The sequence below is a fragment of the Pristis pectinata genome, chromosome 3 (genome assembly GCF_009764475.1).
Source record: "Pristis pectinata isolate sPriPec2 chromosome 3, sPriPec2.1.pri, whole genome shotgun sequence".
In the NCBI taxonomy this organism is placed as follows: Eukaryota; Metazoa; Chordata; class Chondrichthyes; order Rhinopristiformes; family Pristidae; genus Pristis; species Pristis pectinata.
In genome coordinates, this window is record NC_067407.1 from 5971998 (window position 1) to 5997223 (window position 25226).

The window sequence follows — 25226 nt, forward strand, 5'->3', positions numbered from 1 at the left end:
GGGACCAAGGGAATAGAGGGTCAAGCTGATACATTTAGATGAGGAACGCTGGAACTGGAGCAGGAATGCCACCATCGACCAGGTGGGCCGAATGGCCTGTTCCTGTGTGCACAACCTGGACTGGTTCAGAGGCAGAGCAGCAATGTAGGTGACAGACACAGTTGGGTAAAACCTGACATTATCGAGGCATTCCCAAAGCAGGTATGGATGGATAAGGAGGAAACAACGTTCAATAGGTACTGTGTGCATGAGAAGACAAGAAGCATCTCTTCTTGATACCCGTCCATGGCTTCCTTTTGTTTGTTCAATGCAACAAGCTGAACTAGACCTGAGTATATGGCGAGATAGGGAGACGGGTGCTTCCTTCTTCCTTGACAGGGTACTCACCCGTACACTGTCATCAAAACTTCTCCACTCCCTATCTCTTGTAATAAATTGGTAAATTGGTTTATTATTGTCACATGTACTGGGTTACAGTGAAAAACTTTGCAAGCCATCCATACAGATTATTTCATTACATCAGTGCATCGAGGTAGTACAAGGAAAAACAATAACAGAATGCAGAATAAAGGGTTACAGTTACAGAGAAAGTGCAGTGCAGGCAGACAATAAGGCGCAAGGCCACAATGAGGTAGATTGTGAGGTCAAGAGTCCATCTTATCGTACTAAGGGACTGTTCAAGAGTCTTATAACAGCGGCATAGAAGCTGGTACGTGCTTTCAGGCTTTTGTATCTTCTGCCCGATGGGAGTGGAGCCAATATTCCATTCACCTTCCTAATTACTTGCCAGACCTCCGTGCGAACGTTTTGTGTTTCATGTTCTGGGACCCCCACCGCCCCCTTTGTACTCCCAACATTTTCTTGTGTCCATTTCAATGACAATTTGCTTTTTGACTCTTCATTCAAAAATGGATAACCTCACACTGGCCCACATGATGTTCCATCTGCCAACCTGTTCCCTCTTCACTTAACCTATCTATATCTTTTCTTAAGCCCTTTCTGCATTCTCCTCACAACCTGCCAACCTGCCCGTCTTTGTGTTTTCAGCAGGTTTGATCACAGTGCTCTCAGTTCCTTCACCCATCATTAGTGCAGATTATAAACTGTTAATGCCCCAGGGCTGACACCTATAGCTCCCTGCTAGTTCCTAATTGCCAATCCGAAGATGATATGGAATAATTAAGTAAATAATTTGGAATAATTAATTATCCCAACTCTCTGTTTTCTGTTAGCAACTGTCCTACACATGCCAATATATCAGCCCCGAAAGGGATATTGGAAACACAGATGACTTCAATGCATTGACAGTGCCAACAGACCTTCTTGGAAATTTACAGAGCCAAATGAGGCCATTTGGCCCATTGTACTTAAGCTGGCTTCTCTGAAACATTCCAGCTGTTCATCCATATGTTCATCTGTCCATCCGTAATCCTACAATTATTTTATTCTTTTCAAGTATTTGATAGGTACAATTGAATCTACTTCTGAAGACATCTGAGGGAACCTGTTCCAGATGAGAACTCAGTCAACCAAAAACAAAATCTCAACCAGTCAGCTTCATTTGCCAATTGTTTTAAATCTGTGTACTCTGGTTATTACTTCCCTGCCAGCTTTCACTACATTATTCCATTAAAACCCTCCCATAATTCTAACACCTCCATGCAACTCTTGTGCTGGCGAACAATCTCTTCATGTAATCTGAATAACTCACTTACCATGATTCACTCATATGTTCGTGTACGGTATGGTGTGACAGGATGGCATGCAGACAAAAGCTTTTCACTGTACCTTGGTACATGTGACAATAATAAACCAATACCAAAAGAAATCAACTTCGGACACCACTTTGGGATGGATGTGAAAATCCCATTGAGCATGCAGGAATGATTTAGCCCACTGCTTCCATTCCGACCAGCAAGTACCCGCCTTTACAAAATTATGAGGGGTATAGACAGAGTAAATGCGAGTAGGCTCTTTCCACCTCGATTAGGAGAGATAAGTACGAGAGGATATGGCTTTAGGGTGAAAGGGGAAAGGTTTAGGGGGAACATTAGGGGGAACTTCTTCACTCAGAGAGTGGTGGGACTATGGAACGAGCTGCCATCTGGTGTGGTAAATGCGGGCTCACTCTTAAGTTTTAAGAATAAATTGGATAGATACATGGACGGGAGAGGTCTGGAGGGTTATGGACTGGGTGCAGGTCAATGGGACTAGTGGAATAAAGTTTCGGCACAGACTAGAAGGGCTGAATGGCCTGTTTTCTGTGCTGTTGTGTTCTACGGTTCTATGGTTCTAACTGATTTTCATTTGCTGCAGGTGGGAGCTTAAGTTGGCTTCCCACTACAACAGTGACAGCACATTAAACAATCTTCGGTGGCTATAAAGTACTTTGATGATGAACTGAGGTGGCAAAACACGAGATGTTCATTCTTGTGAAAGCCTGCTGTACGTTCTCTGGTCTGCACACCAAAGATCACGGCGGAAAATGCTGGAAACACTCAGCAGGTGAAGCAGCACCAGTGAATGCTTCAGGTCGAAGACGCTTCGTAAAATTGCGAAAGTGAGAGAACTGGGTGTGTTTACAAACACTGGGCAACTCTGGTCTCGCCCTACCACAGATATTCTCTTCATCTTACACATCCCTCCCCCTCTCTCTTTGGTTCCTCTAAACTAACTCACTTTCTCTCTCTCCTCGTTCTGAAGAAGGACCTTCCATCTAAAGCGTTAAGTCCAAGACTCAGTCACAGAGTCATACATCATGGAAAGAGGCCATTCAGCTCATCGTGCCCATGCTGACCCATCTGTATAAAGGGGCAGAGTCTGTTTCCCCTGCCACAGATGCTGCCCCACCTGCTGAGTATTTCCAGCATTTTCTGTTTAAATTTCGGATTTCCAGCATCAGCAACTTCTTTGATTCACGACGACCTGGTCAGAGCTGGCTGTACTCTGACTTATTTTCCTCATGAAAATAATAGTCACATCAGCAGAATCAAAGGACAAGCTCAGCCCTTTACAACAGGGTGGTTAATAAAGTTTCCTATGAGGGGACTGCGTCCTACTAAAATTCATGATAAAGATGTCAGCTATTTTAACAGCTTCCATTTGGGAAGGTTCACCCATTTAAGGTGGTGTCAATTTACGTTGGAAGTTGCGACTGTTTTAGTCACTTTGGGCTGTAGCTTAAGTATCAGAAGTCACTCAGAACACTTAAAGCAGCTGTCTAGTCACAGGGAAAAGTTACATGGACTTGAATTAGGTTGCAGTTACATTAATCTAGCCTGCCCAGTCAACAGAGGTCCAATGAGGCAGATGTGACAATCCCATATTCACATTGAGCCTGGGTAAGAATGTTCCTGGAAAGGAAGAAATCATTTGATTTTACAATTCACAGTTACACATGTCATTATCAATTATTGAAATGCAGTATTTTTAACATTAAAGTTCAGTGTTGAATCATATTCACTACTGAACAATTTTCATTACACTCTTTTACAAAAGTAGAATATTTTTTTTACAAAGCTGAGAAATTATTTAACAGACATGTGAGGGTGAAAAAGGAGAATGAAATATACTGTTAAGAAAAGCAAGGACACTGTGAACACTGCATCAGATCTCTAGGTGGGTCAATGATAATAAAAGATTGTATCAGTCACTAACAACACTCATAGCAGCTAGAATATGGATAGAACGTGTATATACAGAGTGGGTTACCATCCCAGATGGTACATATGAATACATGCGAAAAGACATCCATTTTAAGCTGCTTACAGAGTAATACACAGCAGGGATAAAGACTAGGTGTATGATCTGTTAATAGATGTTCCCTGCAATATGCTGGTAGATGTTTCAACTAACAGGTTTGTGCTTTGAAGAGGTATAACCATTACCCTTTAAAGAAGAGCACTTCCTATCCAACACCATTGGCACTGGGTGGCATAAGATAGGTCTGTTGCCCAAATGATAAGTTCAGCTTGACCCTGTTTAACCCCTTGGGAGCCAAATGGCTTGTGGCATTGGAAGAATGCCTGACCTGTACCTCAGAAAGGCTTCTGACCAACTTGAGGGAGCACCTCACTGCTTTCCTCAACACATTCTCCACATGCAAAGCAGTTAGGATTACAATGGATTTGGTCTGTCCAGTCCATGCTAGCAGCCACATTCCATTCAAGCCTCATCTCATCATTAAGCCCACAGTGTGACTCTTGACCCTCTTCACCCTCAAGTGTTGTCCAGCTTCCTCTTCAATGGGTCCAAACAATCCACCTCACCCTTTCCCACTGGAAGTGAGCTCCATATTCTCACCATTTTTTTGGGGGGGGGAAAGAAATCCCTGTCGGATTCCTTGGTGATTGTCTCACACTGATGGCTTCTAGTTATGCTCTTCCCCACAAGTGGAGACACTCTCTCTACCACCGCACTGTCAAAACCTTTCATCATTTTGAGGACCTCTGTTGGTTCGCCAACACCCTTCTTTCCTGAAGAGGAAAGAGACCCATTCTGTACAGTTCTCAGCAGAACAGACATATCCCGAACTTAAAATAAAACAGCAGCTGCAGTAAACCCTCAGCAGGTCAGTGGAGATACAGGTTTCACGACAGGAGTCAATGGCCTTTCTTTACATAGAGCCAACGAGCGATACAGCACAGAAACAGGCCCTTTGGCCCACTGAGTCTGCACTCACAGAGTCATGGAGTCACACAGCACAGAAATAGGCCCTTCAGCCAAACTCGTCCATGCCGACTGTGTTGCCCAGCGAGCTAGTCCCATCTGCCTGTGTTTGGCCCATAGCCCTCTAAACCCCTCCTACCCATGTACTTATCAGGATGGCTTTTAAATGTTGTTAATGTGCCCGCCTCAACCACTGTTTCTGGCGGCTCATTCCAAATACGCACTACCCTTTGCGTGAAGAAGCTGCCCCTGATGTTCCTTAGAACATTGAACACTACAGCACAGTACAGGCTCTTCTGCCCACAATGTTGTGCCGACATTTTATCCTGCTCTAAGATCTATCTAACCCTTCCCTCCCACATAGCTCCCCGTTTCTCTATCATTCATGTGTCTATCTAAGAGTCTCTTAAATGTCCCTAATGTATCTGCCCCACAACCTCTGCCGGCAGTGCGTTCCACGCACCCACCACTCTCTGTGTAAAATACTTACTCCTGACATCCCCCTTATACCATCCTCCAATCACCTTAAAATTATGTCCCCTCGTGTGAGCCATTTTTGCCCTGGGAAAAAGTCTCTGACTGTCCACTCGATCTATGCCTCTTATGATCTTGTACACCTCTATCAAGTCACCTCTTATCCTCCTCTCCAAAGAGAAAAGTCCTTTTTAAATCTCTTGCCTCTGATCTTAAACCTATGCCCCCTTGCTTTTAGCACCCCCTCCCTGGGAAAAAGACTGTGCTTTCACCGCCTATGCCCCTCGTGACCTTATAAACCTCTATCAGGTCACCCCTCAATCTCCAACGTTCCAGGGAATAAAGCTCTAGTCTACACAACCTCTCCTTGTAACTCAGGCTCCCAAGTCCGGGCAACACCCTGGTAAATCTTTTCTGCGCTCTTTCTAGTTTAATAACTGCACTGACCATCAACCATCCATTTAGACTAATCCTACCCAATCTCCCCACATTCTCGACACATTCTTGTCAACTACCCCCCAGATTCTACCACTCACCTACGCAATTTACAGCAGCCAATTAACCTACGAACCCGCACGTCTTTGGGACGTGGGAGTAAAACAGAGCACCCACGCGGTCGCAGGGAGAACACGCAAACTCCACACAGATAGCACCCGAGGTCAGGATCGAACCCGGGTCTCTGGAGCTGTGAGGCAGAGGCCACTGTGCCCACCCCTTAACTTCTGTCCTTCACTGCTGACTGATGTGGAGCCTTCCCGATAATTTCCCTTTGGATTTTCTGCATTCCTGTTACTCTGCTTTCGTGGTGTCCAGGCAAACCTGTCACAGAACAATACAGCACAATACAGGCCCTTCGGCCCACCATGTTGCGCTGACCTTTAAACCTCGCCTAAGACAATCTAACCCCTTCCTCCCACATATCCTTCTATTTTAAATTCCTCCATATGCTTATCTAGTAATCTCTTGAATTTGACCAATGTACCTGCCTCCACCCCCACCCCAGGCAGCGCATTCCATGCACCAACCACTCTCTGGGTGAAAAACCTCCCTCTGATATCTCCCTTGAACTTCTCACCCATTACCTTAAAGCCATGCCCTCTTGTATTGAGCATTGGTGCCCTGGGAAAGAGACGCTGGCTGTCCACTCTATCTATTCCTCTTAATATTTTGTACACCTCTATCATGTCTCCTCTCATCTTCCTTCTCTCCAAAGAGTAAAGCCCTAGCTCCCTTAGTCTCTCCTCATAATCCATACTCTCTAAACCAGGCAGCATCCTGGTAAATCTCCTCTGCACCCTTTCCAATGCTTCCACATCCTTCCTATAATGTCTCTGGGAATCCTTACTTCCGTTTTCGATGAGATGGAGTGGGAGGAGTCAAACACCACCCTAGAAGGTCTGATAATGTCCTCCACTGTAATCTATGCCTCACTATTTACAAACAACAAGTTTATGTTTATTTGCTTCTCTTATTCCCTAAACCTTTGGAATTCTCCATCCACGAAGACTGCAGGCACCCAGTCACTGAACATCTACAAGGCAGTGGAGCCAAGGACACTGTGGATGCTGAAATCTGCGGCAAAAAACAAACTGCTGGAGGAACTCAGCGGGTCGAGCGGCGTCTGTGTGAGGAAAGGAATTGCTGACGTTTCAGGCTGAGACCGCTGCATCATAACCGACTTGTTGTCTCGACCAGAAACGTCGACAGTTCCCTTCTCCCCACAGATGCTGCTCGGCCCTCTGAGTTCCTCCGGCAGTTTGTTAGATACAAGGCAGTGGTCGATAGATTTTTAGATATTGAGGGAATCAAGTGATGAGTGGAGTAGAAGGCCAGCATTGAACTGATTGAACAGCAGAGCAGGGGCCAAATGGCCTACTCAAGAACACAAGAAAATAGGAGCAGAAGGAGGACACTCGGCCCCTCAAGCCTGTCCTGCCCCATTCAATATGAACGTGGCGGATCTACACTGGCCTCAACTCCTCTTCCGTGTCTGTTCCCCATAACCCTCAATTCCTCGATCTTTCAAATATTTATCTATTTCCACCTGAAATATATCTAAAGATCCAGCCTCCACCGCCCTCGGGGGCAGAGAATTCCAGAGGTTCTATTTCTTATGTGGTCAATTGAGGATGCATACTCTTGTGAACCCGCTGCTGGTACAGGGAGTGTGGGCGAATCGGAAGGTTTATACTTACTGTAGGGGACACATTCGTATTGAACCTCAAGGTATTTGTAAGTTCCAGGACAAGGGTCAGGAAACACATCTGACCCTGTGATCACAATGCACTGTGTCCTGTTGTTACACCTGCAAGAGAGGGCACATAAAACAATTCATTTAATTCGTGGATTCCCAATTCACAAGTTACAGTTAAGAGACTGCAGGCTTTGTCACACTGCAGGACAGACTGATCAATAGCTGGAAACAGTTAATTAATATTACATTAGTCACTACGAGCAAATAAAGCAATATAGAAAAGAAGAAAAGACTCTTGGAGAACAAACAGTCATGCCTCATTGATTGGGAAAAGTCCCAATGAACTGGAACGACTGCAAGGACTGGCTGGTAAACAATTAGAAAAACAAATTACATATCTCAGTGCTGCGATCTGTTCGGCCTTTGCTTTTTGTTGGAAAAAATCTATTAATTGAACAAAAATGCTTCACATTTATTGACTAGTCAGGATTAGTAACATATTATGCTGTTGCTGTCAGGACATTATGTACTGGAATTAGATTGTAATTTACCGACGGGGGAAACTGCTAAAGACGAGTGTTGATACACTAACACCAACTGAGTTGAGATTATGATCGACAGGAAAGTATCACCCTTGTCAGCACTCCCACCACACAGGCTTAATCAAACCTCAATTTCCCCCTGAGTGTCTTTGTGAAGAAAAAACGCTGATAACACTTGGCCCGCAATTTGCTAGTTCTGTTGAGATAACTCTCCTCCGTGCGTTGCAAGCACACACACAACGAGGTTTCACCAGGCATGCATCGAGCCCGTAAGCAATTGGAGCCCATGGGTTATCAGAGCAATAACCAGACCTTTTTCGAATCCCTTTCAATAACCTTTGAATATCGAGGAGTGGAGCTGACGACATAATAATTTTGTTTTAACCAAAGAAATATCAGTCCAGTTTTTTTTGAAGTTTTCGGTTTGCTTTTGTTTATTTTCTTAAATTTGGGGGTTCTCTTTTCATATAATTAAATTTCTTTTCAAATTCTTTTGTATCATGCTCACTAAGTAAGAGATTGGGAGGTTCAGATTATATATTTTACTCCCTGTGAGTGTATATATTAACTTATTACTGTTATCCCGATCTCTTCGCACCATGTGTATAATCACTAATGTTATGTATATTAATTTGAAATTAATTATAAATTTAATAAAAAGATTGAAAAAGGGTTATCAGAGCTGTTGACCAGAAGGGATGTTTCAAGTCAAGGAAACCAGGCATTAAGAAGCCACTTCTGCATTCTTCTGGAGCACTTCATTATAGCTGCAGAGCCAAAATTTATTTTTTTAAATCACACACGTAAACAAAGGTGAGCTGTGATGGGGGTAGTTGGAAGGATTGCAGATTCTGCAAGACCTTCAGAAGCCATCAATAATAAAATTACGGCAATATTCACCATTAACGGAGACTTACCACTGTGACACATTTACAGCACCTTGGATTAACTATACCTTCTGGTGGCTGGCTGTGTTCTGAGACTGTCAAGTGGGGATTTAGTAGGGGCCTGCAATATTCTGAGGAGGTTTCAATGGAATAAATAGGGACACGGTGTTTCCACGGGCAGGAGAGTCAGCAACCAGAGGATACAGATAGAAGATCTTTGAAAGCGGTGTCACAGGTAGACAGGGTGGTGAAAAAGTCACTTACCACGCTGGCCTTCATCAGTCAGGGCATTGCATATAGGAGTTGGGACTTTATGTTATGGTTGTACAAATCGTTGGTGAGGCCGCACTTAGAGTACTATGTAGAGTCTTGGTTGTCTTGTTATACAAAAGAGGTAGTTAAACTGGAAAGAGTGCAGAAAAGATTTACAAGGATGTTGCCAGGACAAGAGAGCCTGTGTTATAGGGAGAGGTTGGCCAGGCTAGGTCTTTATTCCTTGGAATGTAGGAGAATGAGGGGCGACCTTATAGAAATGTTTAAGATTATGAGAGGCAGAGATAAGGTGGATGGTAATAATCTTTTTTCCGGGGTAGGGGAGTCCAAAACTTGGGGACATAGATTTAGGGTGAGGGGGAAAGATTTAAAAGGGATCTGAGGGGCAACTTTTTCACCCAAAGGGTGATGAGTACATGGAATGAGCTGCCAGAGGAAGTGGTTGAGGCAGGTACAACAGTATCATTTAAGAAGCGCCTGGATAGGTACATGGAGGGGCGGGTCTTGGAGGGATATGGTTTGAATGCAGGAAATTGGGACCAGCACAGTCTGGTTGGGCCGAAGGGCCTGTATTCATGCTGTATCGCTCTATGACTCTAAGATGATTGATTAAGGAAGCATCAGGTAAATGAAGAAGATTTATCCTAACGCTGTAAGTTGCCACGATCCGAACCTCACTGTCTGAAAGGTGGATAGGAGCAAATTCACAGTGACTAATTCCTCAAAAGGGAAATTGGATAATTCCTTAAAGGAGGGAACTGCACAGGACTGGAGCAAAACCAACTCCTTATGGTCCACAGTTCCAGGGCTCATCAACAGTATAAAAAGGAAACTGTACCCTCTGTAAGAACTCTGTAAGATACTCTGTTGCATTGCTTTAAGATCTTTGAATAACTTCAGCACTGATATATATATATACAAATATTTTGGTAATAAATCACAATGGATATTAGATAAGACATTTAGCTGAAAACCAATCTGTTGTTGAAGCCTGTCTAAATTATCTGCAGAATTCTGGATTTAAAGAAATGGAAATTTATGCACTGCTAAACATTGTGGAATATACATTTCATCCTCACCCCTTGGTGTCTGCTTGTCACTGATTCCCAAATGGTTGCTTTGCCCTCATGACTAAGGAGAGACCTCTTAATGTCGAGAGATGTAGAAACCTCAACTTGGTCTTCAAGCCTGCCTCAAAAGCTTGGAGCATCACCCATTCCTACCTCTCCTAACTACCCACTCTCAGTCTTGCAAGACCCAAAGAAACAATAGGGAAAAGAGTTTCAACTAAACAAGGGGCAAAATAAGTCTGGGAAATCTTCAGCTTAGCTTGGTGGGTTCTCGACAACCAGGCAATGAGCTTGGGCAGCAGGTCAAGTCCACCACAAGCTGGCCAATTACACTGGCTGATTAAACGCTTGGTCAAAGATATACATTGAGGGGAGAGTCAGAGAAGGAGAGAATTAAGATATCTTTATTAGTCACAGTGCAATGCATCTTTTGCGTAGTGTTCTGGGGGCAGCCCGCAAGTGTCACCATGCTTCTGGCGCCAACATAGCATGCCCACAACTTCCTAAACCGTACGTCTTTGGAACATGGGAGGAAACCAGAGCATCTGGAGGAAACCCATGCAGACACGGGGAGAACGTTCAAACTCCTTACAGATAGCGGGTGGAATTGAACCCGGGCCACTGTCGCTGTTATAACGTTACGCTAACAGCTACACTACTGTGCCTGCCCGACAAAGACCCTACCGTTCCTGCCCATTTGGAGGATAATAGGGCACTTACAGCAGAGTGGGTGTCCTTGAACATAAATCACTGAAGATTAACATGGATGTATGACAAGCAATTAGCAAAAATGTTGTGTTGGTTTTTATTGCTGGCGCATTTAAGTACGTGAGGAGAGACATCTCGGTTCAATTATACAAGGTCTCGGTGAGAATGCATCTGGAACATGGGTTGTGTATAGGTGTGCTTCCCCACCTCAAGAAGGATTAACGTTCAATGAAGGGAGTGGAGTGAACATTCACCAGCTTGATTCCTGGCATGACTGCTTCGTGGTTGGAGAAGAGATTAAGCAAATTGGTTCTATACTCCCTTCGGAAGAACAACAGGTGATCCAAATTGAAAAAAATCAAAATTCTTTAAGGAGGCTTGACAGGGTAGATGTGGGATATTTCACAAGATCACAAGACAAGGGAGCAGAAGCAGGCCATTCGGCCCATCGAGTCTGCTCCAAGGAAAAGGGAAAAACGAAATGAGAAATGGGGAATGGGGGTGAGGGAAGAGAGAAAAAAAACCTATTCTAATCCCAATTCCCGGCCTTATCCCCATATCCCTTGATACCCTGACTATTTAGATATCTATCTATCTCCTCCTTGAACGTCCTCAATGATCTGGCCTCCACTGCTCTACGTGGCAAGGAGTTCCACAAATTCACCACCCTCTGGCTAAAGAAATTTCTCCTCATCTCTGTTTTGAAACTGTACCCTTTAATTCTAAGATTGTGCCCTCTAGTCCTGGACTCACCCACCAAGGGAAACAGCTTGGCCACATCTACTCTGTCCTTTCCTATCAACATTTTAAATGTCGCTATGAGGTCCCCTCTCATTCTTCTGTACGCCAGTGAGTACAGTCCAAGAGCCGACAAACGCTCATCATACGTAAGGCCTTTCATTCCTGGAATCATCCTCGTAAATCTCCTCTGAACCCTCTCCAACGTCAGCACATCTTTCCTAAGATGTGGGGCCCAAAACTGCGCACAGTATTCCAAATGAGGCCTCACTAGTGCCCCGTAGAGCCTCATCAACACTTCCTTACTTTTATACACTATACCTCTCGAAATGAATGCCAATATAGCATTCGCTTTCTTTACCACCGATCCGACCTGGTGGTTAACCTTTAAGGTATCCTGCACGAGTACCCCCAAGTCCTTTTGTACTTCCGTACTTTGAATTTTCTCTCCTTCTAGATAATAATCTGCCCGCTTATTTCTGTTTCCAAAGTGTACAACTGCACATTTCTCAACATTGAATCTCATCTGCCATTTCCTTGCCCATTCTCCTAAACTGTCTAGATCCATCTGCAACCTTCCTATCTCCTCAATACTCCCTACTCCTCCGCCTATCTCGGTGTCATCTGCAAACTTAGCCACGAAACCATCATTATTCCATCATCCAAATCGTTAATGTACAGGGTAAAAAGGAGCGGCCCCAACACCGACCCCTGCGGCACACCACTAGTAACCGGTAGCCAACCAGAACGAGATCCTTTTATTTCCACCCTTTGCTTCCTGCCAACCAGCCAATGCTCCACCCATTCTGTTATCCTACCCGTAATTCCATGACCTCTCATCTTATTAATCAGTCTCTTATGCGGCACCTTATCGAAGGCCTTTTGAAAGTCTAAATACACAACATCTACCACCTCTCCCTTATCCACCCTACCTGTGATTTCTTCAAAAAACTCCAATAAGTTGGTCAGGCAGGATCTTCCCTTCACAAAACCATGTTGGCTAGGACCTATCTTGCCTTGCACCTCTAGGTATTCCGTAACCCCATCCTTGAGGATAGATTCCAATAACTTTCCCACCACTGACGTCAGACTAATAGGTCTGTAATTTCCTTTATGCTGCCTCCCACCTTTCTTATACAGCGGAACTACATTTGCGACCCTCCAGTCCTCCGGAACCATGCCAGAGTCTATCGATTCCTGGAACATTATCACCAATGCCTTCGCTATCTCTAAAGCCACCTCCTTCAGAACCCGGGGATGCACCTCATCTGGTCTGGGAGACTTATCAGTCTTTAGCCCATTTAGTTTTCCTAGAACCTTCTCTCTAGTAATCTTAACTGAACTCAGTTCCATTTCCTGAGACTCCTGACTAATCGGCACATTGCTGATGTCCTCCACGGTGAAGACCGATGCAAAATATTCATTCAATTCCTCTGCCATCTCTCTATCGTCCATTATAATATCTCCTGCACCGTTATCAATTGGTCCTATATCAACCCGTGTCTCTCTTTTCCTCCTTATATATTTAAAAAAACTCTTGGTATCCTCTCGAATGTTATCCGCCAACTTCCTTTCATAATTCATCTTTTCTTTCCTAATGACCTTCTTAGTTTCTCTCTGCAGGTTTTTAAATGCTTCCCTGAACATATTCAATGAAACGACTAATAAACTTCTGTACAGTATATCAGGGGTATCGAGGGGGATGGGGTTAGTGAAAGGCAGTGGCACGGAAGTAAAAGATTGGTATTAGTGATGGTTTATTATTGCCATGTGTACCGAGACAGAGTGAAAAAAATTGTTTTGCAGACAGATCATGCCGTGCAGAATTACATTGAGCAGTAAAAAGGAAAACAGAATGCAGAATATAGTGTTACAGTTACAGAGAAAGTGCAGCGCAGATCGACGAATAAAATCCATGTGCCACAGTGAGGTAGACTGAAAGATCAAGAGTCCATCTTTTAGTGTATGAAAGGTCCATTCAAGGGTCTGATAACAGTGGGGTAGCAGCTGTCCTGGAGTCTAGTAGTAGGTGCTCTTAAGCTTTTGTATCTCCTGCCTGACGGGAGAGGGGAGAAGAGAGAATGTCCATGGTGGGAGGGGTCTTTGATAATGTTATTGAAATGAGGGAGCAGGGATGAAGGGTCACGGAAACCAGCCTCCTCTCCTTGGACTGTCTTTACCTCTCGCTGCCTTGGAAGTGCAGCCAGCATAATCAAAGACCCCACCCACCTGGGTCATTCTCTCTTCTCTCCTCTTCCATCAGGTAGAAGAAACAGGAGCCCGAGGGCACGTACCACCAGGCTTAAGGACAGCTTCTACGGCAAAGTGATAAGTCTATTGAACGGTTCCTTTATATGATGAGATGGACTCTTGACCTCACAATCTACCTTGTTGTGACCTTGCACCTTATTGCACTGCACTTTCTCTGTAGCTGTGACACTTTACTCTGTATTGTTATTGTTTTTACCCGTACTACATCAATGCACTCTGTACTAACTCAATGTAACTGCACTATGTAATGAATTGACCTGTACAATCGGTATGCAAGACAAGTTTTTCATTGTACCTCGGTTCAAGTGACAATAATAAACCAACACCGATACCAAATGGCCTTTTCCTGCTTCTATTACTTGTTCATATGATTTCCGGTCTAACAGTACTGTGGGAGCACCCTCAGCAGTAGGACTGGAGTGGTTTGACAATGTGCCAACTTTTCAAAGGACGGTTTCAAAGGCCTGTGTTACCTGCTTTCCATGAGATGCATAATCCCTGTACTTTGTCATGTACCACCAGCAGCCTTTGGTTGGTCAGACCCATCAGCTTCAAGGGCTTTTCAAATGTCAGATTAAGAAAACATGGAGCTAAAAGCAAGGTCATGGTTACAACCATAAGATATAGGAGCAGAATCAGGCCATTCGGCAAATCGAGTCTGCTCCACCATTCAATCATGGCTTATTTTTTTTCAAACCCATTCTCCCATCTTACATAGAACATAGAACATTACAGCACAGTACAGGTCCTTCGGTCCACGATGTTGTGCCAACATTTTATCCTGCTCTAGTATCTATCTAATCCTTCCCTCCCACATAGCCCTCCATTTTTCTATCATTCGTGTGTCTATCTAAGAGTCTCTTAAATGTCCCTAATGTATCTGCCCCCATAACCTCTGCCGGCAGTGCATTCCCTGTAACCCTTAACTGCCTGACCAATCAAGAACCTATCAACCTCTGCCTTAAGTACACCCAATAACTTGGCCTCCACAGCCGTCTGTAACAATGAATTCCACAGATTCACCACCCTCTAGCTGAAGAAATTCCTCCTCTTTTCAGTTTTAAAGGGATGACCCTTTATTCTGAGGCTGTGCCCTCGGATCCTGGACTCTCCCACTGATGGAAACATCCTCTCCATGTCCATTCTACCCAGGTCTTTCAGTATCCGGTAAGTTTCAATGAGATCCCTTCACATCCTTTGAACTCCATCCAGTACAGGCCCAGAGACATCAAACACTTCTCATACATTAAGTCTTTCATCCCTGGACCCCAATGAGTAACTCTCCTTCTTGGTGAGTGAGGCTCGACAATTTGGCTGCAGTCTTGATGGTTGGTTTGTTTTATTCAATGAACATTTCTCCTTTATTTCCAGGGCTTCTGTTCCTATCTAGCCTGGGAGTGGTAGTCATCCAATTTGGTATTTATTTTCAGCAAAAAATAAACTGCTGGAGGAACTCAGAGAGTCAAACAGCATCTGTGGAGACGAAGGACTGTCGAGGCCCTGCATCAGGATGGATACTTTTTTCAGATTAATTTCAATTGAAAGGACTGGTTTCCACTGCTCCCAATTCAAAATGTAAAAAATCGACCCAAATGTGCATTTTGCAGGTCAGATTTCAGACATTTTGTGTTAATTTAACCTCCAGTAAAGACTTACATCGATAACCTAAAGGTCTATTGAAGACATCCTCCAGTAAGTTTGTGCCCTTTTTATAGCTAGCTTTGATGCCCTTCTAATGATTTTAGTGCAAATTTCACTGACATTCCTTCAAGCTCAGAGTCCTTGTAATGTCTGCATTGCAAATTTCCCTTTCTATTGAGTTTGAGATTGTCACTGGCGTAACCCCGTGATACTTTGCATCAATTATGAACTGGATCAAAAAGGCTTGGAAACAGTCTGAAAAAAAAATCTTTGCAGCAACAGAACCCAGCCTTTGGCATGCGGAGAATCTGCAGCTCATGGATATCTGCAAACCATTTACAATTCTCGTGTGCAAAGGTCATCGTTCTCTTCTATCAGCTGGGAACATCCTGTGGACAGTGCCCGACTATTTTTACATCACACCTGCCTATTTATATTTCCCACCTGTCTTGCCCCTCACCCGAGTATCAATGGACAAACAGGGTAAGAATGTAATAGGAACAGGTCTCGGGAGCCTGCTCCACTATTCAATGGCTAACCTTGGGTCTCGACACTCTCCCTCCCAAGCTTGAGAAACAATGGTTCCTTTGCTCACTGCAGAGAAAGCTATCCAATGAAGACACTCAGCGCCCACTGCCCTCTGAGGTAAAACAAGTCTCCCACCAATATACAGCTCTCAAGCAGAAGACATTTCCCACAAACTTACTCTCCCATCACTTATGGTGAAGATAAAAGTTGAATATTATTATGTGTTAAGGGTTTTTCTCCGTCCTTATTTACCAAGCAGCTTCGGTCTTGATAGTGGGTTTAGATTTTTTTCATAATAAAATTATTCCAATGTAATTGTTATTAATTACCTATCATTTTTATCAATATGGGGTATTGTGATTTCAAGTATGATCTAACACAATGTATTTTGTAGCATTTTTTTTTTCTGATTCATGTACTCTGTATTTTCTATGCGGAATCCATAAAAATATTGTAAAAGAAAGTTGAGTGGGTTAGCGTGAGGGTAAGGCCAATTGCCCATTCAGTTAGCACTCACTGAGGTAGATCTTTCTGAGAGGAACAAAGGACTGCAGATGCTGGAATCTAGATGAAAAACACGATGATGCTGGAGGAACTCAGCAGACCAGGCAGCATCCATGGAGAAATGTTTCGGGTCAGGACGCTTCTTCAGGACTGAAGATAGGAAAAAGGGGAAGCCCAATGGATAGGAGGGAAAATCAGACCAGTGGACTAAAGAGAAATAGAGGTAGATCATTCCTGATGAAGGGTCTCGACCCGAAATGTCGACTGTTCATTTCCTTCCATAGATGCTGCCTGACCCGTTGAGTTCCTCCAGCATTTTGTGTGTGTTGCTCCAGATTCCAGTCATTGGCAATCAGCTATTCTACACTCCCGTCACTGAGGTCAGGATGTTTCCTTGGTAACTCCTTATTTCGGGAGCTCTAACAATCCCTGCAAGCCAATGAGCTGCCTTCTGCGTGACATCATAGGAGGGAGGACTTGCAAGATATCAGAGGCAGAACCCCACAGGTCACAAGTTGTGACCTGGGGATTGGCCGATGTCGCAAGCGCGGCCAAACTATACCTGCACCTTCACCCCCATCATGATATGCAATCACGAAGAAGGCACGCCAGTGGCTCTACTTCATTAGGAGGTTGAGAAGCTTCGGTATGTCACCAAAGACGCTTACAAATTTCTACAGATGTACAGTGGAGAGCATTCTGACTGGTTGCATCACTGCCTGGTATGGAGGCTCCAATGCACAGGATCACAAAGAGGCTGCAGAGGGTTGTAGACTCAGCCAGCTCCATCACGGGCACAACCCCCCCCACCATCGAGGACATCTTCAAGAAGCGGTCCCTCAAGAAGGTGGTATCCACCACTAAAGGACCCTCACCACCTGGAAAATGCCCTCTTCTCGTTACTACCATTGGGGAGGAGGTACAGGAGCCTGAAGATGCACACCCAACGATTCAGGAACGGCTTCTTCCCCTCTGTCATGAGATTTCTGAACGGCCCACGAACACTACCTCGTTGACACAAGAAATTCTGCAGATGCTGGAATCTGGAGCGACACACACAAAATGACGGGGGAACTCAGCAGGTCAGGCAGCATCTATGGAGGGAAATAAACAGTCAACCCTTCAGTGAGACCCTCCCTCACTGCTCCCTCTCTGTGACCTCTGCTGCTAATTCTGGCTTCTGCCCTCTTCCTTTCCAGTCCTGATGAAGGGTCTCGACCCGAAACCTTGACTGTTTATTTCCCTCCATGGATGTTGCCTGACCTGCTGAGTTCCTCCAGCATTTTGTGTGTGTAACACTAAAACTCGTTTTTCCTTTTTTTTTGCACTATTTATCTATTTTTTTAATTTATAGTAATTTTATGTCTTGCATTGTACAGCTGCCGCAAAACAACAAATTTCATGTCATCCAAGTCAGTGATAATAAACCTGATTCCATCCTCTTGCTCTGTCTCAGACTGAAGGAAAGAGTGTGAGTCATCTATCCCTTGTCCATTTGGTTTGGGCCTCCTTTCTGACATTCTTCTAAGGCCAGATTGACCATTTGATTGGTTTAATAGAATGTGCTGTTTTGAAATACTTTTACACCCATTCTATGCTGACCCCTTCAGCAGTGTGAAAAACTTTAAGACTATCAAGTAGCTTGGTAAATGGAAGTGAATAAACAACCTGGTAGAGTAGTGGACATGATGCCAGGCCAGTTTTCAAAGGCCTGGATAATTGACCTGATGAGTTCAAATCCCACCACAGCACCTATTTCCAAATCCATTTAGTATATCGGCAATATAAAAATAGTTTCATTCAGCTGGAAAGAGTGCAAAGACGATTTATGAAAGTGTTGGCAGAACTTGAGAGACTGAGTTATAGGGAGAGGTTGGGCTGGCTAGGACTTTATTCCTTGGAACGTTGGAGACTGAGGGGTGACTTTATACAGGATTGAAAAAAATCCTGAGGGGCCTAGATTGGATGAATGCACACAGTCTTTTTCCCAGGGAAAGGGAATTAAAAAATAGAGGGCATAGGTTTAAGGTGAGAGGGGAAAAGTTTAATAAGAACCTTAGGGTGGTGTGTATATGGAATCAGGTGCCAGAGAAAGTAGTTGAGGCAGGTACAACAATGACATTCAAAAGACATTGGATACGGATAGAAAAGGTTTGGAGGGATATGGGCCAAACGCGGGCAAATGGGACGAGCTCAGGTAGGCATATTGTTCGGCATGGACCATAGAACCATACAGCACAAAACAGGCCCTTCGGCCCACCAGTTGAGCCAAAGGGCCTGTTTCTGTGCTGTATTGCTCAGAATTGCAAGTAAGGGTAGGTACGGTAGTGTAGCGATTAGCGTAACGCTATTACAGCGCCAGCGACTTGGGTTCAATTCCGGCCACTGTCTGTAAGGAGTTTGTACGTTCTCCCCGTGTCTGCGTGGGTTTCCTCCAGGTGCTCCAGTTCCCTCCCACATTCCAAAGATGTACGGGTTAGGAAGTTGTGGACATGCTATGTTGGCGCCAGAAGTGTGGCGACACTTGCGGGCTGCCACCAGAACACTCTACGCAAAAGATGCGTTTCACTGTGTGTTTTGATGTACGTGTGACTAATAAAGAAATTTTATCTTATCTTAATTCCAGACTCACAGCAATGTGGTTGACTCTTAAGTTGCCCCCCGAAGTGGTCAAGGTAGATGGTAGGAAACTTTGTCCCGTAACAGAGTTGTCTAAAACTAGTGGAATACAGAATCTCAGGAGAGCGGAAGAAAGATAAGTGGGGCAACTGTCCTGCTGTCTGAAAACCCCAAGCCCTAATCCAGGTCGAATGCACTTGAGAATTGCCCAGTAGCACTGATTACTGTGCTGAATTGCATTCTCCCTTCTTAATAACAACTACGAAGGCATACCGGGTAACGTCTCGCAGTGCACAGGCTGCTGAATCACTCACTTTGTCTATATCTGAAATCTGGGATCACATACCGTAACCTCCAGCTGCAGCTCCACTTGTTTTTAGAGCTCCTAAAAATGTCACTCGTGGCCTCAAATATTTCCCCTCTCAGTTCCTTGGGGATTCTGGTATCCCATCTGGACCAGGTGTCCCAGTGGCATTCACTGCCTCCCATGTTGCTCTGCTGATCCCTGCATGTGGTGTGGATTCCTCAGGCCAAGCGACTGGATCTGGACTGTATTCAGATGTGTTTGTGGAGCAGGACTCATGGTGAACAGTAGAACCCAGGGGAGTGCTATAAAACAGAGGGACTTAGGGGTACAAGCACATGGTTCTCCGAAAGACTTCTTCACCACTGTCACAGGTAGACAAATATTGATGACATTTAAACGACATTTGGACAGGTACATGGATAGGAAAGGTTTAGAGAGATATGGGTCTATCATGGGCAAACGGGAATCTTGTTCAGCATGGTTCCATGCTGTATGACTCTATGACTGGTTCACCAAAAGTATCTCCCAGAAGAAGTCCTTTAAGACTCAGTCTGGGCTCTAACACATGGTCTGCTACATTTGTGGCAGACTTAAATTGCGTCCTGAATTACTTCAAACACTTTGCTGCTTAAAGCAGTGCCCAATCCAGCTTTTAGGGACTGAACCCCCCCACCAGATGAGCGATCCTTACTTGGAACATCCCTTGTCACCTATGACTACACCCCCCTCCCCATATTGACTGATTCACCTTCGCTCCTTAACCCAACAACTGGATCTTAAAGCTCCCATTTTTGTCTCCACGCACCCCATTACCGTAGCCTCTTCCTCCCTCTGGCCCTTCAAACTCTGCGACATCGTTGTACTCCTCCAATTCTGCCTTCTTGTGTCCTGCCAAGCTCCTCGCTTCTGGAATACTCATCCTGAACCTCGCCACCTCTCTTCCTTCTAATAAGTTGCTCCTTAAAACCTACCTTCCCATTCCTAATCATAACTTGGTGCAGCTCAGTGAAAAATTATATCTGGATTGTATTTCTGCAAAGCACCTTTGGCTGTTTTGCCATGTTGGAAGGCACCAAGTTACAGGAAAGCCATCAAGCCATTGGAAGGGAATGCAGAGAAGGTTTACGTGAATGGTATACAGATGGGGGGTTTCAACTGGATTGATTAGAACAGAGATGGTTGAAAGAAGAACTAAGAAAGGCCTACATTATGACAGAGTAAATAAGTAGAAAGAGTTTTAGTTGAAGGAAAGACTTGTAACCACAGCACTTAGAATTGAGCTTAAGTGATAAAAGAGAAGGATTATTATTGGAGTGAGCTGCAGGAAGTGTGATGGACGGCGTGCAGCAGTTCCTGCCGCTGCCTCACAGCTTCAGAGACCCGGGTTCGATCCTGACCTTGGGTGCTTTTTGCGTGGAGTTTGCATGTTCTCCCTGTGACCACGTGGCCTTCTACTGGGTGCCAGGTTTCCTCTCACATCCCAAAGATGCACATGGCCGGTAGCTAGTTGGCTGCTGTAAATTCCAGCAAGCAGAGTCAAAGTTGACAGGCATGTGAGAGAGAATTTGCAGGGCCACAGGGGAAACTGGAAACGGACCGTTCTGCTCAGAGCTGGAATGGACACGTTGGACTGAATGGCCTCCTTCTGGGCCATAATAACAATTAAATACAAAACAGATTGAAAACTAATATCTGGGAGGAACTTGGATGGTCAGTTTAAGGGGAAAAAGGTTACAGGGTAGGGAGACAAAGGTGGGAAAAATCTAAAGCAGAGCTGTCTCATGAACAGAAGAAACTGGTTCTGTACTGTGGCAATCTGGAATACAAAACTGATTTTGCTATTAGGAAGGGCATGGTCCCCACCTCCTCACTGCAGCCACACAAGAACACATCTGTTGCAATGCAGAGTCATTGACCCTTTGTGTTCAACACAGACCAGACAACAAGAAAGGAGGAACAAGAAATTCTGCAGATGCTGGAATCTGGAGCAATACACAAAAAGTGCTGGAGGAACTCAGCAGGTCAGGCAGCATCTGTGGAGGGAAATAAACAGTCGATGTATCGGGTCAAGGCCCTTCATCAGGACTGGAAAGGAAGAGGGCAGAAGCCAGAACAGGAAAATGGGAGGGAGGGGGAGGAGCACAGGCAGGCAGGGGAGAGGCGAGTCCAGGTGAGAGGGGGAAATTAGTAGGTCGGGGGGGGCGCGGGAAAGAAGATGTAATCAGCTGAGGGGTGATAGGTAGAACAGGCCTACCCCCTCGCAAGATAAAATATCTTTATTAGTCACATGTACATCCAAACACACAGTGAAATGCTTCTTTGCGTAGAGTGTTCTGGGGGCAGCCCGCAAGTGTCGCCACGCTTCCGGCGCCAACATAGCACGCCCACAACTTCCTAACCCGTACATCTTTGGAATGTGGGAGGAAACCGGAGCGCCCGGAGGAAACCCACGCAGACACGGGGAGAACGTACAAACTCCTTACAGACAGCGGCGGGAATTGAACCCGGGTCGCTGGCGCTGTAATAGAGTTACGCTAACCGCTACACTACCGTACCTGACTGAATATCTCTTAAACGTTGTAATTATACCCATCTCTACCACTTCCGTCAGCTCGTTCCATATACCCACCACCCTCTGTGTGAACAAGTTGCCCCTCAGGTCCCTTTAAAATCTTTCCCCTCTCACCTTAAACCAATGCCCCCTAGTTTTAGACTCCCCTACCCTGGGAAAAAGACTGTCACCATCCACCTTTACAATGCCCCTCGTGATTTTATAAACCTCCTCCCACCTCAGCCTCCTGGACTCCAGGGAAAACAGTCCCAGCCTATCTAGTCCCTCCTTATAACTCAAGCCCTCCGATCCTGGCAACATCCTCGAATGTTTAAACGCTGGTGCTGTATTTTGATTAATGCAATATCTGTAATGGACTTCCACTTTTTCTGGTCACATTTCTGGTCACCTCACTATAGGAAGGATGTCGAGGCTTTAGGGAGGGTGCAGAGGAGTTTTACCAGGATGCTGCCTGGATGAGGAGGCATGTGCTATCAGGAGAGGCTGAACAAACTTGGGCTCATTTCTCAATAGCGGCAGAGGCTGAGGGGTGATCTGTTGGAGGTGTATAAAATTATGAGGGGCATAGACAGGGTGGCAAGCAATATCTTTCTCCCATTATTGAGCGATCCAATACCAGAGGGCATGAAGTTACGGTGAGAGGGGGTAGGTTCAGAACAGACATGAGGGGTACGTTTTTTACTGAGAGAGTGGTGGATGCCTGGAATGCGTTGCCTGATAGGGTGATGGAGGCAAATTCATTGGGGGCTTTTAAGAGGGGCTTGGATGGGCACATGAATGAGAGGAAAATAGAGGGATATGGGCATTCTATAGGTAGGAGGGGTTAGCTATGTCGGAACAACATTGTGGGCCGAAGGGCCTGTTCTGTGCTGTACTGTTCTATGTTCTATGAATTGTAAGGCCCGAATGCCATGTACCTGCTTTTATTTTACTCTGTTGATGAATTCATCTCAGCTTCCCTTGCCCTGCAGTTACCTCACACGACTTGTTAAGTGGCACCATTTAAACAAAGGCATCAGGCTGAAGTGTGGAGGGGAGTCCCACTGCTGTGAGCTAGGTGTCTGCTAAAAATTAGCCAGGCACAAAGAATGACTGATGAGAGGGTTCTTGAACTAACGTAAGAAATGTGAGAAGTAATGAGGCCGATTAGGAAAGGATGAATGTACAGGCAGAGCACATTACTTAGGAATATTGGAAAGAGGTTGAGGATGATGGAGGGAAGTAAAGAAGAAACTACGTTGTGATGCATGAAGTAATCAAGGTCTGACATAATCCCTCTGTGTAAAGAGCAGAATGTCTGTTTAGGATGGATAGAAAAGGTTTAGAGGGATATGGGTCAAACGCAGGCAAATGGGACTAGCCTGCACCATAGAAAACATCCTATCCTGCTTGGTACAGCAACTGCTCTGCTCAGGACCGCAAGAAACTGCAGAGAGTTGTGGACACAGCCCAACGTGTCACGGAAACCAACCTCCCCTCCATGGACTCTGTCTATACTTCCCACTTCCTCGGTAAAGCAGCCAGCATAATCAAAGACCCCACCCACCCTGGACATTCTCTCTTCTCCCCCCTCCCATCGGTCAGAAGGTACAGAAGCCTGAAAGCACGTACCGCCAGGCTCAAGGACAGCTTCTATCCTGCTGTTATAAGACTATTGAACGGTTACCGAGTACGATAAGATGGATTCTTGACTTCACAATCTACCTCGTTATGACCTTGCGCCTTATTGTCTGCCTGCACTGCACTTTCTCTGTAACTGCAACACTTTATTCTGCATTCTGTTATTGTTTTCCCTTGTACTACCTCAATGCACTGTGCAATGAATTGATCTGTATGGATGGTATGCAAGACAAGTTTTTCACTGTACCTCGGTACATGTGACAATAAAAAACTAATTTACCAATTTATCAGTCTTGGTCATCATGGACGAGTTGGGCCGAAGGGCCTGTTTCTGTGCTGTATGACTCTGTGGGCTAAGGATTAGTCTCCCAAGGAAACTTCATTACACCGTGCCCAGCCAACTCTTGCGTGCAGAGCTATGGAATGTCAGTGATATCAACCTCTTAATGCCATCCACTGTCTGCCAGTGAGTGCAGGCAAGCAAGACAGAAGAGTGGGAAGGGGCATCAATAATATTTACCTACCTTCCTTGCTAATTTATATTTAATCTCAACTGGGTGTAAACAATGCTGGTGTGGCCGTTGTGAAAGGACTGACGAGGACGTTGCCTGGATTGGAGGATTTGAGTTATGATGAGAGATTGGATATGGAGGTTTATAAAACTATGAAGGGCATAGTCATTCTTTTTCCCAAGGTAGGGGAGGATACAACCAGAGGGCATAGGGTCAAGGTGAGAGTGGAAGGATTTAAAGGGGATCTGAGTGGCAAATTTTTCATCCAGAGGATGGTGGCCATATGGAATGAGTGGCCAGGATAACCCGACGTTTTACCATAAGCGAGGCCCGAAAAATCACTCTTTCCCCAAACAGGGCAACAAAACTCAAAGAAAACAAAGCTGGATGCAGAAAAGAATCTCTTTTGTGCAAATGGGACCCAGCTGGAGAGTTAGAACTAAGACCCTCTCACACCATCCTCTTTCTCTCTCTCTCTCTCTCTCTCTCTCCCTTTCTCAACCACTTTCTCCCCTCCCCTCTCTCTCTTTCTCTCTCTCCCCCCTCTCTCTTTTGCTCTCTCTCTCTCCCCTCTCTCTCTCCCTTTCTCAACCACTTTCTCCCCTCCCCTCTCTCTTTCTCTCTCTCTCCCCCTCTCTCTCTTTTGCTCTCTCTCTCTCCCTTTCCCAACCACTTTCTCCTGTCCCCCTCTCTCGCTCTCTCTCTTAGCCTCTCTTTCTCTCTCTCTCTCTCAACCACTTTCTTCCCTTCTCCCCTCTCTCTCTCTCTCAACCACTTTCTTCCCTTCTCCCCTCCCCCTCCCTTCCTCAACCACTTTCTCCCCTCCCCCCCTTCTCTCTCCTCACCCGCACCCCCCCCACACCCCTCTCCCTCTCCCTATGCACCATCGTGCTTGGCTTCCGAGTTGGAAGCAGCATCAAAATTTGATGTTCTGCTTGCAATGTTCTCATTCTCCTAATTAATAAAATATTAGCAAGAGCAACAGCCTTGGAATTAATCCCTGTTCGCCTCATCTGGTCACTGACGCCCAATATAAACCAATAACAACCCCTCTGTTTCCTATTAATTATCCAATTTGCAACATCCTTTACGATCCCA

The 25226-nt window shown here is 45.1% G+C and overlaps 1 protein-coding gene across 6 annotated transcripts in view; it reads right to left on the minus strand.

The window, feature by feature from the left end:
• Positions 1 to 25226, minus strand: part of adgrl2a (adhesion G protein-coupled receptor L2a) — a 775507-nt gene that overhangs the window by 124087 nt on the left and 626194 nt on the right. For all 6 annotated transcript variants that reach the window (XM_052010661.1, XM_052010657.1, XM_052010658.1 and 3 more), the window contains one exon: positions 7338 to 7447. In XM_052010661.1, coding sequence (XP_051866621.1) covers positions 7338 to 7447 — 110 coding nt within the window. The remainder of the gene's footprint in view (positions 1 to 7337; positions 7448 to 25226) is intronic.